Source organism: Vombatus ursinus, unplaced genomic scaffold, assembly GCF_900497805.2.
Source record: "Vombatus ursinus unplaced genomic scaffold, bare-nosed wombat genome assembly UNPS02014816.1, whole genome shotgun sequence".
In the NCBI taxonomy this organism is placed as follows: Eukaryota; Metazoa; Chordata; class Mammalia; order Diprotodontia; family Vombatidae; genus Vombatus; species Vombatus ursinus.
Window position 1 is genome coordinate 20,876,912 of NW_020954594.1, and position 16,941 is coordinate 20,893,852.

The following is a 16,941-nucleotide window of genomic DNA, read 5'->3' on the forward strand; positions in this document are numbered from 1 at the left end:
CCTATCTCTGACTTACCTCAAGACTAAGATGCTTATGACAGTTTCTAATTCCATTTGACTACATAATCCCAATTACTCACTTCTCACTGGTATCCATTCACTATTTGTTTTTATAATCCAACTTAGTATTATTTTTCCCCTTTATATTATCATACAATCATATCCATGGGCTTTTATTAGTCCACATAAGTATGAATGAAATTATACTCTACGAGATTACAATTTATTTAGAGGGCATGGATTGAAACTATATAAATCTCTGTAAACAGAAAAGGTAAATATTTTAAGAAACTAATACTATTTAAGAAATGATGATGATTTAGACGATAGCTGTGTAAAGTTAGCCTAAGCGTAAAGATTTCTCAGAATGCTTAACTTCTGCCTATATATTTAACTATAATTATGCATTTAGTATAAAGAGTTGAGGGAAAGGTGGCGGGAAGAAAATGATTTGAATTTCTTTAGGAAATAATTAATCGAAAATTAAACAATCGCAATTAATTATGGATGAAATGTACCATTCTGCCATAACTTAAAATATTCTACACCATGAATAAGTTTATTGCATCAATATGGCTACCAAGAATTTTAACCAATACTCCATATCACAAAATAATTTAGGGAAATAATTTCTGAGTGTAGTGATGAGTTATAATTTAGCTAAAGTTTATGAGCAGCTAACTTTCAAAATAGGGGAAAAAAGAGAAAATTTAATTACATTTAGCTTTCTATTTAAAATGAGACCAGAGTATATAATTATAATTATAAATGTTTCTGACTGAAGCTCAGAATCAGAAATTCAGAAATAAGGCTGATAAGGTGACATTTTGAGGTAAAATGTCACCTCAAAAGGGTAAATGAAAAGTATAAATATACCAGAAAAACTCACCACTTCTTTCTTCAAATATGAAAGATGGTCCACTTTTGGGCCAGACCCACAAAATACAATATAAACTAGGAAGAGTACAAAGGAAGCCTATTCCTCTCTAGGTCTAAGTTGGCCTTATGCCAGTCATCTGTCTATTGAATCCCGTTCAACCTTGCTGTTCCATAAAAAATTAGAGCTGTTGGGACTTATGACTACTTTAGGCCTCTCAGACCCATCTGATGGGAAGTAAATGCTCAAAACTGACCCAGTTTTCAGGGGAATACTAACTAACCTAATGACTCAGGGCTACATGATAGCACTTCATGTCGCTCAAGGGCCAATCTCCCCAAGATACCAACCCTTCCTTACCCTACTCTTGTGAATCTATGCCAGGCACCAGGAGGTGCCAATCTAATTTTATAGTATTTGTAAGGGAATTTCCAATCTGTTGGATGACAGGAAAAAAAAAAAAAAGATTGGTTAAGCCAGTGCTTTATTTCTCCTACTGCTTCCTCAAATACTTTTTTTCCCAAAATAATTTTATATTGCCATTTAATACTTTATAATAAAAATCAGCTTGCTCCTAAAAAACCTGTTTTCCTCCTGGTCACTACAATGAAGTATGTAATTTGCAGGCCAGGTTATGTTTTGTACAAAAAGAATAGCACCAAACTGCCTTACCTGCCTACAGCACCACTTGCAGGGGAGGGGGAGGAGGCAGTTCTCTATGTAGGCTCTGTGCAACGCTTCCTCCTCTTCTGCAAGCAGTGCTGGTGATGCTGTGGAAGGAAGTCGCATCAGTGAGACTGGGCTAGATAAAAGATGAGGATATGTTTTGGTAGGAGAGAATAATAAATTGCTTATATATACTTTTCTTTATCTTGTCCATGATTAAAATGATTCTATACTACTTCAGGGATACCCTAGTCTATCCACATATATACAAAACAGTTAAAAGAGTGTTAGGTATTTTGGGATTCAAAATACTAAATCTGATAGCTGTCAACATATAAAGTGGGTCTTTTAGGAGAGGACTAATGTATTATGGAAAGGAAAACTTGATGTCTTTTTTTTCCCCCAAAAGATGTATCAAAAAAAGAACTTGATTTTTAATTACAGCCTTAATTCTGAATTTCTTGATTATCAGTGTTCCAAAATATTTTAAAAATGTATTTCAATATAAAAATTAGCAAATCAATTTTATAAAAAATAAGTTATAAAAATATTTCATAATATACTGAACAATTTAAAATAATTATCAAGCATAAGTTAGAATATTTCTATATTAAGAATGCTCAAAAATGCTTTTAAAAAAAGAAAAAAACTATATTTAAATTTAATAATAGCCCATAGGCAGTAAATGTTCTATAATATAAAATTAAATAAAACTTAAGAATGATTTTGTGATGAGCCCTGAAGAACCACAAGAAACTTGTTACATTTGCTTTATCAACCAAATAATTGTATTCATAACAAATTCCTCATACAGTTAATTTAACTTGTCTAAGAAAAATAAGACGCACTACATTTGTACAATGCAGTCTCAGGAGGCACATTTCAATTATTCCTCTGACACAACATACTGACACTTAATTATGTTGTAATCTTGCCAAGAAAACTGTATATGTTAAAATACAGATATTTAAGCTAAATTATTGATCCTTCTAATTGATTTTATGTACATATTAACACTGGAAGGAATGGAATTTAAGAATATATCAAAGGACCAACCTGCATCAACTGACACAATACATTTCTTTTATCCATAAGGCAAAGAAAATAGAGACAGTTGGATAAAAAATTTTATTTAAAAGTAAAATTAGAATTTTTTTTCTGTGTCAGTTGACATATCTGGTCCTTTTAGTATTACTTCATCTTGTGATACTGGTTATAGAAGTGGGTACTTTGACTCTAAAATTATTTCTCAAGGAACCTATTATTTTTATGACCAGTTTTAATATTCAAGTTAGACATTTTTATAAGTTTTTAAATTATAGTCCAAAAAAATTATTTTTACCTTTTTTGAAAAAAAGATATAAAAGGCACTACATGTAATCAACATGTGCAGAATGGTCACATAATCCCTTAGCTGAAGATCTCTTAACTGTGGAAAACGATACTTTTACTACCTACTTCACAGAATTAGGATGACAAAACTTGACATATAAATGTTAATATTAAAAATCAATAGGAAATATAATAGACAATACTAAAAACATAAAACAGAGTTTATCAAATAGAAGACATTCAATGACAGATAAACTTATGTTTCTTTCAATTTCCTCTGGGCCATCATTAGCAAAAAAATCAATTTCACCAAATGTATTTCACATTTCAAAAAAGTATTCTTATTTTAACATCAATTTGTTTTGCTTTACTTTTGTTAATTACAAAATTAAATTATATAACTTCATGAACTAAGAACTTTACCTACCTCGCAAAACAATGTAAGTTTGTCATCTGGTAAAAGACCATTAGCTTCATCAAGCAAAAAATCTCTCCTAATGAATTTTTTAAATCCCCAGTCCTTCCCCTGTACAAATCGATATGCTCTTTGGCTTTCTGGTGGAAAAGAGAATTAAAAGAAATTTCAGGATTCACAAATTCAAGAAAGTTATTCTTAATGATAACATGGCTACATCACAACTGGGCAATCATGTGGTAAATTTCAAAGTTATGTGGATCTATTCTTAAGAAAATGTCACAAAAAGCAAATGCAATTAAATCGTCATTTTTGCTTGCCACGTGTGTGTGCGTATATATGTATGAATATGAAATATAGATGATTCTTTTTGGCTTTCATCATTGTCTAAGCAATAGATTTTTGGATCTTTTGTTGAGTTAAAGGAACAAAATAGTGTCTGAGGCTACAAAGGAAAACCAATTTAATACTTTATAGGATAAAAATATACAATAATAGTATGTCAGTACATTACGCATGCTTATCAGCATCTAACACTAGTACAATGTCAGGGACCCATAATTATTTCCAGATAACCTACTGCCCGGACATGTCTCTTCCACAACTTATACCATCACAAATTTCATTAGCTTCACTTGGTTCCCATCAAATGCTGTACCTTGGCCATCCTAAAATGTGAACCATAGCCATCCTAAAAATGCTGAAGCATCTTCCTCACTCACCTTTCAATTGTCTGAACCTTAGCCCAAAATTTAATTTAAAAAATTTACTTCACATTGCTACTTTAATGCCATACAAAGTTTATGAAATATGTACTAGGTTTGGCTCTAGGAATAGGCTGAGTCTGTTTTCCAAAGACCAGTGTAATTAATTATGAAGAGGCATGTTATAGTAAGATAGATGAAGCACCCGATGATGAAATGTTTTTGACCATGGCAATTCACGAAACTAACCCTAAATTGGAAATGGCACTTAGTCTTTTGTGGTCACCTAAGCAGTGGCAGTAGAAAGGGGGCAAAAAGTGCTAAGTTTTTTGACCATCAACAAACTTTAATTTGATGGTTGGTATTCTAAATCTGAGATTCTTATCTAATGATGAAAAGAGTAGACCAAGTAATGTTGACATTCTAGTTATATACCAAAAACAGAAGAAAGGTGCAGGTAAATGGAAAAATGGTCAATCAATAATCTTTAAAGGTGCAAACAAAGGAGTTGGCAGAGTAGATTTTATTACACAAACAAAATTTACAAGATATACAATTTCTTGAGACATTTGGTCACTGCTTATTTCAAGACTAATGATAAGCCTTTACAAAAAAGATTTTCATGAAAATAATTACAGCTTATTCATCAACATCAGTGACTATGGCCATGGTGAACCTGTTCTATGAAGTATTTGATAAGAACATTCCCTCAAAGTCAAATCAACATACATTCTAATACTTGGGTGCCTTCAATGAAAAGGTGGGGAAAAATAGTGACAGTGAATAATAAATGGCAAAGGATGGTTCAGGAGAAAGAAATGAGAGAGGGAAAAGACTAGTAAATTATTCAAAAACTTAAATAGCTTCATATGATGAACACTTTCTCAAAAAAGAATTGGGAGTCACATAATACAACCAACTCTAAACATCACAAAGAATGAAACTAAGTACATTTTAAAAGACAGGAACACTTGGGAGTTACCCTAGAGTTGACTAACTATGCAAAGTGAACCATCAACTCAACAGAGCAAAGGTCAGAATTTATAATAAGGAAATGAGAAAAAGATATAGTGTACAATTAAAATAATTTAACCCAGAATTATTCAAGAAAACTACTGAAAATGAAAAATAAGAAACAGAAATTACATCGACATCATTATAGCAATTTAATCCAGACATTAAACCAACAAAAATCAATACTAAGTTATTAACTGTTAGAGAAAGCACCTGAGTCAGCAACTCAGAAAGTCTAACTTTCTTTATCAAATGGGAAAGATGGCTGCAAAAGGCAATACCAGGTTCAAACATAAACTCGTCTATAATATTTTGTGAAAAAGGAAGATGGAAAATTATGAAGAATACTGTCTCATAGAGAGAAGTAATGAAGGATAATACCAGTTTAAATAATGTATGGCACAATATCCAAATGGGCAAAGTCATCCCAAGGAATTTCTAGGATGAAAATGGAAAGACTCTAAACACACAAAAAAATGGAAAAGTGGAAATTGCCACAAACTTCATTTCTCCTTCAAGAATAGTGGAAGTATCAAACTTCAATACTAACATCACTGTTCCTGTGGCACTAACAAACATCAGAAATGGCTCTAAAGAGAACAAAGACAGGAAAATAACCTAGACTGGATCAAGAATATATTGAGGAGCTCCATCTGGGAGGTTGTAGAATTGTGAGCACACAAAGAAACCAAATGGAACATACCTGAGGAACTGAAAAAACTCTTGGAACTTGCTAGTATCTACATACTCCCACCCCACCCCCCCCAAAAAAAGTAAATTAGAAAATATCAGTTAACTACTGACCTATGTTCCTACTCTATCATGTACACAAAATCTTTATGAGAGTTGGCTATATAAGAATTGAAAGTATCCTCAATAACAGTATTAGTAAGGAACAATCGGGCTTCTGAAACATGATTCAATAACAGACCACATATTTACCATCTCTTGTAAGTGATAAAGAGAGGTAGAGAATACAAAATATCATCAATCATATTTACCATTTGTTGACTATGAAAAAAAGATCTGACTTTGTAGAACAAAACATCACCTAACAGGCTCTTTCATAGCAAGATGTCTCCTATCCATACAAGAAGATTAATTAGAATTCCTGGGAAATGTTACTGACAAAAATAACAGTATTCATCAACCCTCTAATAATAAACTCACAAAAGATAGGATTAAGGCATTAAATGGGAAAATGTATGCTAGGCAAAGGTTTTAGCCACTGTGATGGACACAAACAGCACAGAATATTGGTTGTGGAGTGATTACCTGTGGATGGCATCTTTAGGTGCTCCTGTTTATAGATGACATTGTGTAGATGGCATCAAGCCTCCAAGACACTGAAGAGCCTCCTGGAAGAGCTATGTAATCACTTAAAGGTCTGTTCATTCACAGAGTAAAGACCAAGTGGATGAAGAATGTTTATTGCCCAGAGTCCAATACACAGCTGAATAGACATTCTTGTTAGATTTTGTTTAAAAATATGTGTATGTGGGATAGATGGGGCCTACTAATCAATAACAACAATGAGCATTTATATAGCACCTACTATGTGCCAGGTACCATGCTCATTGATTTATTTTAACTTCACAATTTGAAGTGGGAAGCAGATTGCTATTATTATTTTCAATTATCGCTGAAGAACTGAGGCAAAAAGAGATTAAATGACTTGCCAAAGGGTCATACAGCTAGTAAGTATCTGAGGCCAAATTTGAACTCAGATCTTCCTGACTTCAGGCCCAGCACTCTATCCCCTACACCACCTTTAAAACTGGCAGTAGTTTTAACTTGCCTGGCAGTTAGATGCTATTGTTATCCCATTTTATAGACCAGGAAACCAAGGTAGACAGAGGTTAAGTAATTTGCCCAAGATTACATAACCAATGTCTGAGGCCAGATATGAACTCAGATCTTACTGACTTTAAGCCCAGCATTCCATTCACTATACAACCTTAACTGGTTGATGGTATTTTGAATTGCTTTTGGGGAACCGTAAGGCCCTTTTGCTGACAAGAAGTTTCCTGCAATAGCATAGGTCCATCTTTTCAATATAAACATTTTGCCAGCCTTCCTGTATAGTGGTGAGACACAGAATGTCAGTGTCTATTAAGAACTAGAGATAAGCATCACATAGAGTGTAATGGTCAGAATGAGAAGGCAGTAATATATAACCAAGAAGTAACTCTGAAGAACAAGAGTGAAGCATAATATTAAGGAATTATATGACAGAACAGAAAATAGATGACAGGTAGACAGCCCAAGTACCCCACTATTAACTTTATTCTGTCAGGAGAAAGTGAGAAAGGCATCCAATACGTTGGCTGGATGGCAGTGAAAGTTCAGGAGGATATGAATGAAAGTCACATAGGATGGAGAGTGATTTTCATTCTCAGAGAGAACTTGAGGTATGATGACACAATAAAAAATCCATTGGGTATTAAGAGTTTTTAAAGAGAAAAAAACTTTCTATAGAAAAGTATTCAACATCCAGTGTACTCAGATAATAAAATGGACAAATTATAATGGAATTCATGCTCAAATATCATTTTAATAATATATAAACTCTTTGACAATGGGAACTGCCTCACTTTTCTATTTCTCTGCCTGACACAAAAACAGCTTAATAACTCATTCTTAGTTAATCTAATTTAAAATATGAAATATAGTGTTAAAAATAGGTACATGGCAATACTCTTTATATTCTACTATGGATATGAAAATGTCCTTTTTATTTAAAGAAATATGTAAGAAAAAATATAAAAGTTTAGGCTTGGAAAATACTGATGAAATTACTTGGGTGTGATTTAATATTTGGAAATATAGAATGTGTTAAGCCAAAAAATTAACTATATACAGGTAATAACCTACTACATATGTGAAGAACTACACAGAGTTTTCTATTGACTTCAAATGCAAAGCCCTTGCCGCCTATCTTTATGAAATTATAGGCTACATTTCTGCAGGTGTTTCTATAGTAATCCTGAACAGGTTGTAGTAATAAGAGAAAGTGAATGACAAGAACAGAGGAAATAACAAAAGATACTCAAATCTTTCCAGTTTAACTATGTTCACTCAATCAACTGCTGGAAAAAAAAATAGGCAACAAACCATCTGAGTCATTTATTCTTCTCTCAGGTAAATTATTCCTTTTATTTTTCCAGATTATTCAGTTCTTTATGGTGCTCAAAGGGAAGCAATGGGGAATCTACCCCTAATAGTAACTCTTGAGGGGATAAGTAATATCCAGATAAAACTTCTGGGTTACAACAAACTATGATAATGGACCAAAATAAAGCAAAACTATTCAATACTCAATTTTCTTCTGTTTTTGTCCCCCTTCCAAAGAGAATGATATTTGGACTAGCTTGGAGGGAGCAGCTAAAGGGATTTGAAATTCAAGATATGTAAATAAGTAAGAATTGAAGGACTAGCTGTGATTGACAAGTTCAGGTCACCAGGCCCAAAGAAACTCCATTCCAGGATACTGGGGGAAAAAAATTACAAAACTTGCATACAAAGATGGTTGGGGCATCATCAATGATATCACAGATAGTAGAAAATGAGAAAAGTGACAGAGATCTAGAAATGAGCAAAATATGTTTTGGTTTTCAAAGAAGGCAAGAGACCGGAATATGCACACTATGGGACAATGAACTTGACTTAAACTTTGAGCAAAATTAGTTAACATTTTGTGAAGAGGAGATGAGGAAACAAAATAAGCACTTATATGGCAACCTCCTGTGCCAGGCACTGTGCGATAAGCATTTTACAAGTATCTCATTTGATCCTGACAACAATGCTGAGAGGTAGGTGCTGTTATTATCCCTATTTTACAGTTGAGGAACTGAGGTAAACAAAGGTTAAATGACTTGCCCAGAGTCACAAAGCTAGTAAGTATCTGAGGCCAGATTTTAACTCAGGTCTTCCTGAGTCCAGGACAAGTGCTCTAAGCACTGTACCAGTTAGCTGCTTCCATTGATAAAGGAGAGGTGACAAGGAACTAGTACGGCCTCATCAAAAAGAAGTCATGGAAATTATCTTTTTTGACAAGATTACATGGCTGGTAGAACAGGTGGAATACTGTGGAGATAATTTACCTATTCTGAGTTGGTTATTGTGAACAGGATAAAGAGAATAACAACATTACAGTGGATTCAGAACTAAGTAAATGATTTTACCCAAAGAGGAGTCATTAATGAGACAATGTGAATTTAGGATGTAGTGGTCAGCGGTGTGTCCAAAAAAGGGGCTGTTCTCTGCCATGTGCTGTTAATATTTTTAAAAATGCCTTGTATAAAGTGCACAGACAGCCTATTTAGTAAAACTGTAGTTGACAAAGTAGATAGTTAATACATTATAATTTACCAAAAAAAAAAAAAAAAAAACCCCAGAAAATAACACTAACTTGAATCTAATAAAATACAAAATTCTCTAAGAAATTTTTCAAAATATCAATTTCATAATAAAATAGGGAGCGTTGGTCAGAGGAGGATAATGTCTATCTTCAGGAAATTAAAGAATGGACTATCATGTGGACAAGGAATTAGGCAAATTCTGCTTGGCCCTAAGAATATCTGGTAATAGTTACAGAGGCAAATTTAGGCTCCGAGTAAGGAAAGGCTACCTTACAATGACAGCTATGCAAAAGTGAAAGTGGTTTTTTTCACTTGAGGTTTTCTGGTAATGGAGGAGATTCTTAGTCAGATATGGGTTGGACTAGATAGCCTTTGAGTTCCTTCCAAGTCTCACATTTTAGAAGGATGTGCACATGTCCATGTGTGTATTTTAAAATTTTAGCCTGTCACAAAGAATTGGAAATTGAGAGAATGCCCATCAACTGGAGAATGGCTGAGCAAGTTGTGGCATATGAATGTAATGGAATACTATTGTGCTATAAGAAATGATGAACAGGCTGACTTCAGAAAAACCTGGAAAGACTTGTATGGTCTGATGCTGAGTGAAGTGAGCAGAACCAAGAGAATATTGTACACAGTAATAGCCATGTTGTGCGATGACTAATATTGATAAACTTAACCCTTCCTTCCAGCAACACAAGGCATATTCCCAGCAATACTAAGACATCTCCAAAGGCTTTGCAATGGAAAATGCTAGCCATAGCCAAAGAAAGAACTATGGAATTTGAATGCAGATCGAAGCATACTATTTGCTATTTTTTTTTCTCTTCTATTGAGTTTTGTTTCCTCTTTCTGGTGGTTCCTCCTACTGGTTCTAATTTTTACTTACAACATCACTAATCTGAAAATATGTTTAATAAGAATGTATGTGTATATATATATATATATATATATATATACACACACACACACACACACAATGTACAGCCTATATTAGATTGTGCACTTTCTTGAGGAGGGTGGTGGGGAGGAAGGGGGAGAAAAATTTTAAACTCAAAAGCAAATGGAAGTGATTGCTGATAAATCAAAATAAATTAATTAATAATAAAAAAAGAAATGATGAGCTCAATGACCTTAGAAAGGCATGGAAAAACTTGCATGGAATAATGAAGAGTGAAGTGAACAGATCCAAGAGAACATTGTATACAGTAACAGCAACATTGTTTTAAGAATGACTTTGAGTGACTAAGTCATTTTGACTATTGTAAATACACAAATTAAAAATAAAGATCACATGAAGAAAGATGCTATGTACAGTCAGAGAAAAAACTGATAAATAGAAGCATGGATAAAATAATTTTATACACACATATAAAATATCTATGTGTGTCTAATGATAGGTATTAGGGCAGGGTGGGGGAGGAAGGAAGAAAAATAGAAATTTACCTGATAACTTTATTATGTATTTAAAAGGAATAGCAAGTTGTTCATAATAGATTTGCAGTTTTACGTGCAATTATCTTTTTTTTATTATACAATGTTATAGAAATGCTTGTTTTGTTCCATGAATTAAAAATAAAATAAAGTAACAGAGTTTGAGAGAAAAAAAAATTTAGTCTGTTGCAAACAGTTTAATATATCATCAACCACAATTTCCTGCCATCACCTAAACCTAACCTTAAATAAATGAAAAATCCCTGTGTTGTTTGTTGTTTTTTTTGCTTGTTTTGTTTTTTTGGGGGGTGGAGGTAGGGTAAGGAAATGCAGGTGAGGGAAAGTAGGAAAAGCACAGGAGTAACAGGAGGATTTAATTTAAATTAACACAGGGATTTCCTTATATTACTCTCTTTGTAAAATCACTTACCCATTGCTTTTGTTTCTTCCCTTTTAGCATTTAGAAGGGAAAATTTGAATTTTGCTCGAACTTCACTTTTGGGGCAGCTGACTAAAAGCAAATATAAGGACAAGTAGTCTTTACTTTCATCATCTAATCCCTTTGGATTTACTCTCAGGCACCTAAAATAAAACAAGTTCATATGGAGAAATGTAAGAGTTTAAAAGTTTCTTTTAAAGTGAGCTACAATGAAAATATCATCTATATTATATGATACAAATGACATCTCTACTAAGTCATCTGTAGTCCTTTAATACAATTTACTTCAAATGTAATCCATTCCTTACTGATGGCTAACAGAAAATAAAATGAGCAATATGAAGTAGTTTATAACAAAAAGTCTTACCATTTCATTTTGTCATTTGGGCCTGATGAAAATGTAGAACTTTTTAAAACTTCACCCATTTCTTCTCTACAAAAACTGAAGTTATTAATGGTCCACATATAGGAAAATTTTACTACTTTCACCTAAAAGAGTAAACAAAAATTACATTTGTAAGTTTTTTCTGCATTTTTCATATAGGTTACAGAGCTTTTGGGGTGGGGGCAAGGGAAGAAGATATCAAACCTGTGAGATCATAGGGATCATAGTAACTCCTACCAACGTATGCACTTTCTCTGAAATTTATAAGTCTAACAGAAATTAAGATCAGAGGAAGGACTTCAATACAGGCTTGCCTGACTCCTAATGCACTCTACAGTTTTGCCTTTCCCCAAAATGTTCTGAAAATGTTCTTCTCAAAAGAAAGTTATCTTATTATTTTATAGTTTAAAGTTAAGTATTTGATAAAGTATACTTGCCTGTGTATAACACCAACTTTCAGCTATAGGACCACAGGTCATCTCTCCAGGTGGAGGTGGGGTGGGTACCCTAGACATTGCCATTTTATTGCAAGTTTTTATTGTCAGGTCAGTAATCTATACTTCAGTACTTTACCTGTGAATAAAATAGGTTTATGTCAGCTTATTCAAAATTTTAATGACTAGAATAACAAAAGATTGATAACAAAGAACTGGAAACATAGTAGATGTCCATCAATTGGGGAACGGCTAAACAAATTAATTACATTGTAATGGAATATTACTGCTCTGTAAGACATGATAAATGAAACAAACACAGAAAAATATGGAAAGATCTATAGAAACTGATACAGTAAAATAAGCAGAGCCAAGAAAATAACACACAACTATAACAATGTAAAGAAAAAGAAGCACACATGAAGAAATCAGAAGTGAATGGAATATTTAGAACAAGCAGGGCTCAAAAGAAGACAGATATATAAGAAGGCCTTCCCACACCCATTTGCAGAGGTGTGACATCCACAAGTATTGCACATTACATGTATTTGCAGAGTTTTTTAACGTATTGTTCAGTTATACTGATTTTTTTCTTTTTTTTTATCTTTAAAATTGCTATATTTTTATATGGGATGGCTCTTTAGAAGTGGAATGTGGAGAGATACCAAGTTCCCACAAATGAGGCTGGGGATATCTTGTTTTATTTTAATTAATTCACACTCCAAGTAAGCAACAAAGCATTAAAATTAGATAAAAAATTAAAAGTATCAGAAAGATATGCTTTCAAGATACAACTGATTTTAAGAATAACCTCATGTAGTAAGGAAATAAGCTAGATGAGGAAAAAACAATAAAAAAGCAAGATAAATGGTCCCAAATCATAGTCAGTCAAATATATAGCTATTGTTCATCAACTTATAAAAATCAAACAACCAAATGACTATTATGTGTACAGCACTGCTCTCAAAAGAATTTAAAATCTAGTTGGGGAGACAAATAAAAAAGATGAATTAAAATTCCAAGGGCGAACTGAATAGTATAGGACAGTTAAGTTTCATAATAGATCACTGCCTACTGCCTCAAAGGCCTTGCATTCTGGAGGGCAAAGAAGTGAAGTATAGGAATGGTTCCTGGGGATGGGGTGAGGGGGATGGGGAAGAGGAAAGGTCAGCAATGAAAGTCCAGGGTCATTCCAAGAGTTGATTACTTAAAAGAATTAAGAATCATAAAAAAAGATTCCATTTACCATAATACTTTTTACCAAAGTCTTTACAAGTAAAATATTCTCCAGGCTGAAAAAATCAGTTACAAAGATAATGGAGGATCAAATACTCCCAGATGGGAAAGCACCAATGATTTTACTTGCCTTTCTCTTTAGATAGAGAAACCTCTATTTGGGGAGAGGGGAAGGAGGGCTAAATACCTTCTCATATCATAACTAAACAAGATTAAGGAGGACTATCTATTCTCACAAAGTATTTAAGCATGATACCATCTTCTACTATAATGTAAAAAGGTTGCTGATAAATAAAACAGAACCTTGATGTCAAATGGTTCATTAATCACCTAATGAAAACTTGGAACTGAGAACTGAAATAAACTCCATAGCAGTAATATATGTGAATGGGACGTGCCCAAGATTATAGCTACCGAAAGAGATTTAAAAGCAGGTCCCAGAGAAGATTTTACTAGAAGAATCTATCCATAGAACCTGGCGGTGGATGAAAGAAATTTTTTAAATGGCAATAAGGATTCAAGTCAGTACAAATATAGATAGGGTTTGCAGTCCTAAAACCTAGGATGGAAACTCTGCTTTATTACTTACAACGTGTGGGATTCTGGGTAAGTCATTTTGCATCTGTAGGCTTCCATTATCCATAAAATAAGAAGACTGGATTAGATGATTAATAAAATTCCTCCCAGCTCTAATTCCTATAATCCCAAATTTGGGGCCAGAGACAACCAATCAGCAATAGCACAAAAAGAACAACAATAAGGTACTCATAAAAAAAAGAAGGGTTTGGAGATATAGATATAAGAATCATTTGCATATTAGGTAATAGAAATTATATAAACAAACTCTAGTGGTGAAGTGGATAGAACCATGACTCGAAAACAAACTATGAACAACACCTAGTTAACAAAAAAGGATCACTTGAAGCTTATAGGTGCATAAATACCTAGGTGATTTATCAAAAGATATTATTGGTAGTAACCACTTAGTAGCATATTCTAAAGCAAAACAAAACTAGTTCAATGAGCCCCAATTCCCCACTGCTAACATGCCAAAATCACCTCCATTCTTTTAAAAAAAAATTCACTTGATTTTACCACTCCACCAACAAGTCAATTCTCTTTGTCTTCTACTTTCCATAGTCAAATTCCTTGGCAAAAACAAACAAAAAAACAAACAAACAAACAAAAAAAAAACAAGTTCACTAAAACTTCAACATCTCCACTTCAGCTACTAATCACCTCTTGCCTGGATCACTACTAAGTACAAAGTGTTAGCCTAAAAGAGGAAAAGGGAACAATACAAAAGAATAGGTGGAAAGGCAAACTTAAAAATTATAACCTTAAATGCAAAAGGATTAAAACTGTAAATTAAATTTGGTAGTATTGTCTTTTTTTATTATATTGGCATGGCCCAGCATTAACACTAAATATTCATCTATTTAAATTATTCTTTATTTAAGGAGTATTTTGTATAATTTGGAAGATGGTACCCCCAAGTATTTTGGGCCTTTTGTTAATTTGAATGGAATCTCAGCACAGAGCCTGACATATAAGTATTATATAAATGTTAGCTATTATCATTGCTGCTGCTGCTCTCTACCTTATCAAAGATACATCTATTGAGATAATTACATGGATGGTTCTGTGGATACAGTGCCAGGCTTGGAGTCAGGAAAACTCATCTTGGGTTCAAATCCATCCTCAGACACTTACTAGCTGTGTGACCCTGGGCAAGTTAGTTAACCTCAGGTTGCCTCAGTTTGCTCATCTGTAAAATGAGTTGGAGTTAAGGAAATGGCAAACCACTTTGCCAAGAAAACCCCATAAAGGGGTCAAGAAGAGTTGGACATGACTGAAAACTGAATAACAAATAAAAGATGTGAGAAGGACGACAGTCCAGATCCACTCCTTTGGAGACACAGGCAGTCCAGAGTTGTGACATACTATACATATTCAGACTTTTCTCATGTATTGCTTTATTTTGCTGATTTTTTTCCTTCCTTCCATTTAAAAATATAGTTTGTTATATGGCATGAACCTCTGGGAAAGGGAAGAATGCTGGGGGAAATTTTGTTGACATAAAAAAAGATACCAATAAAAGTTACTTTTAAAAAGTAAATAAAGTTCTCAAAATTTAACAGAAAAGAAGATTGGGTTTTAAAAAGTTTATAAAATACGAGACATTTTAAAAACAATCATATAGGATAAAACAGAATACAGAATAAAACTAAGTGCTGCATTAGATGATTCCAAAAAAATACAACTTATATTCATATGATCAGATAGGGCAAAAATAAAATTTTACAAATGTCAAGTGATAAAAGAAAGATACTACAGTATGCTTCAAGGCATTATAGACACTATCATCACTATCATTACTAACCACAGGTACACCAAGATAAAGTACCTAAATCCACAAAGAGAAAGTTAAACAAATTTCAAAAAGACATAGACAGTAGAATATTATTGTAAGAAACCTTAACATTCTTCTCTCAAAGATGTAAAAATCTAACAGATTATATTCATTAGATTTTGGAAATTAAGAGCTCTTGTACTAAGCCATCTGAATGAGAATACTAAAGAAAAATGACCATCTGCAAAAGCACAGAGACCAGAATACAAAATATTAATTATGTCTTTTATAAAACAAATTAATTAAAAAAACCAAATTAATAAAAATAGTAATGTTAAGTGTCTAACAAACAGAAATAGCAATTTAAGTGTTCAAAAGATAGATGCCTAAATGGAGAATAAGTAAGCACAACCTGAATAATTAATGGGTCAAAGAAGAAAAAAAGAAACAAATAACAACTGTGTAAAAGAAAACAAAGAAAACATAAAAGTTTTGGAGGTACAAGCAGTCCTCAAAAGAAACATTTATTAGCAAAGTAGAAAAAGATAAAGAGAACATGCAATTTAAAATATATAACATTAATAAACCTAAAATAAGAACAAAGGGGGAAAATCTTGAAAATTAAAGATAAGAAGGCAATAGTAACAAAAGTTTAAAAACTGAGCTTTTAGTCAATTTACGAGAAAAGTCAATCAAAATTTTTAAGTGAACAAGGTGAATTCATAATGAATAAGGATCAATGGAATTGTTGGAAACTATTACACCCAATTTTATATGCAAAAGAGAATTTCAAGGAAACCTATGATTAACTACAAAAATATCAAATACCCAAATTAGCAAAAAAAAAAAAAAAAAAAGAAAGAAAGAAAAGGAAAGAAGGAAAAAATAAACAGATACTTTAAACTAATGAATCTCAGAAAGAGAAAGTGAAGCTATAAATGAACTAACATAGAGGGAGGAAAAACCTATCTTGGTACAAATAGATTTACAAGTATATTTTACAGAATATTAAGTTTACAAATATATTTTAATGACTATTTAAAAGGTAATTGACATTCATGCTACAAAAATTATTCTAAATAACTGCAAAAGTGTTCTATTCATTCCTTTTTTGATATGATACTATTAACCCATACTAAGGAGAAAGCAGAAATAGAGAAATATGAAACCAATCCGATGAATTAAGGTTCCATTAAAATCCTAGTTAAAAAAAATACACTAATATATACAAAATAAAATTATTCACTGGAACTAAAAGTTTGACTTATAACAAGGATTCATGAATAGGTCA

At 32.7% G+C, this 16,941-nt stretch overlaps 1 protein-coding gene across 3 annotated transcripts in view; it reads right to left on the reverse strand.

The window, feature by feature from the left end:
* The window catches only part of SPOPL (speckle type BTB/POZ protein like), a 92,606-nt gene that overhangs the window by 23,044 nt on the left and 52,621 nt on the right, over positions 1–16,941 (reverse strand). For all 3 annotated transcript variants that reach the window (XR_003566743.1, XR_003566744.1, XM_027835640.1), the window contains exons 2-5: positions 12,065–12,200; positions 11,610–11,731; positions 11,234–11,385; positions 3,303–3,430 (exon numbers count right to left, since the gene is read on the reverse strand). Coding sequence is in view for 1 of the 3 variants with exons in the window: in XM_027835640.1 (XP_027691441.1) it covers positions 3,303–3,430; positions 11,234–11,385; positions 11,610–11,731; positions 12,065–12,148 (486 nt within the window). In the remaining 2 variants the exon portion in view is untranslated. The remainder of the gene's footprint in view (positions 1–3,302; positions 3,431–11,233; positions 11,386–11,609; positions 11,732–12,064; positions 12,201–16,941) is intronic.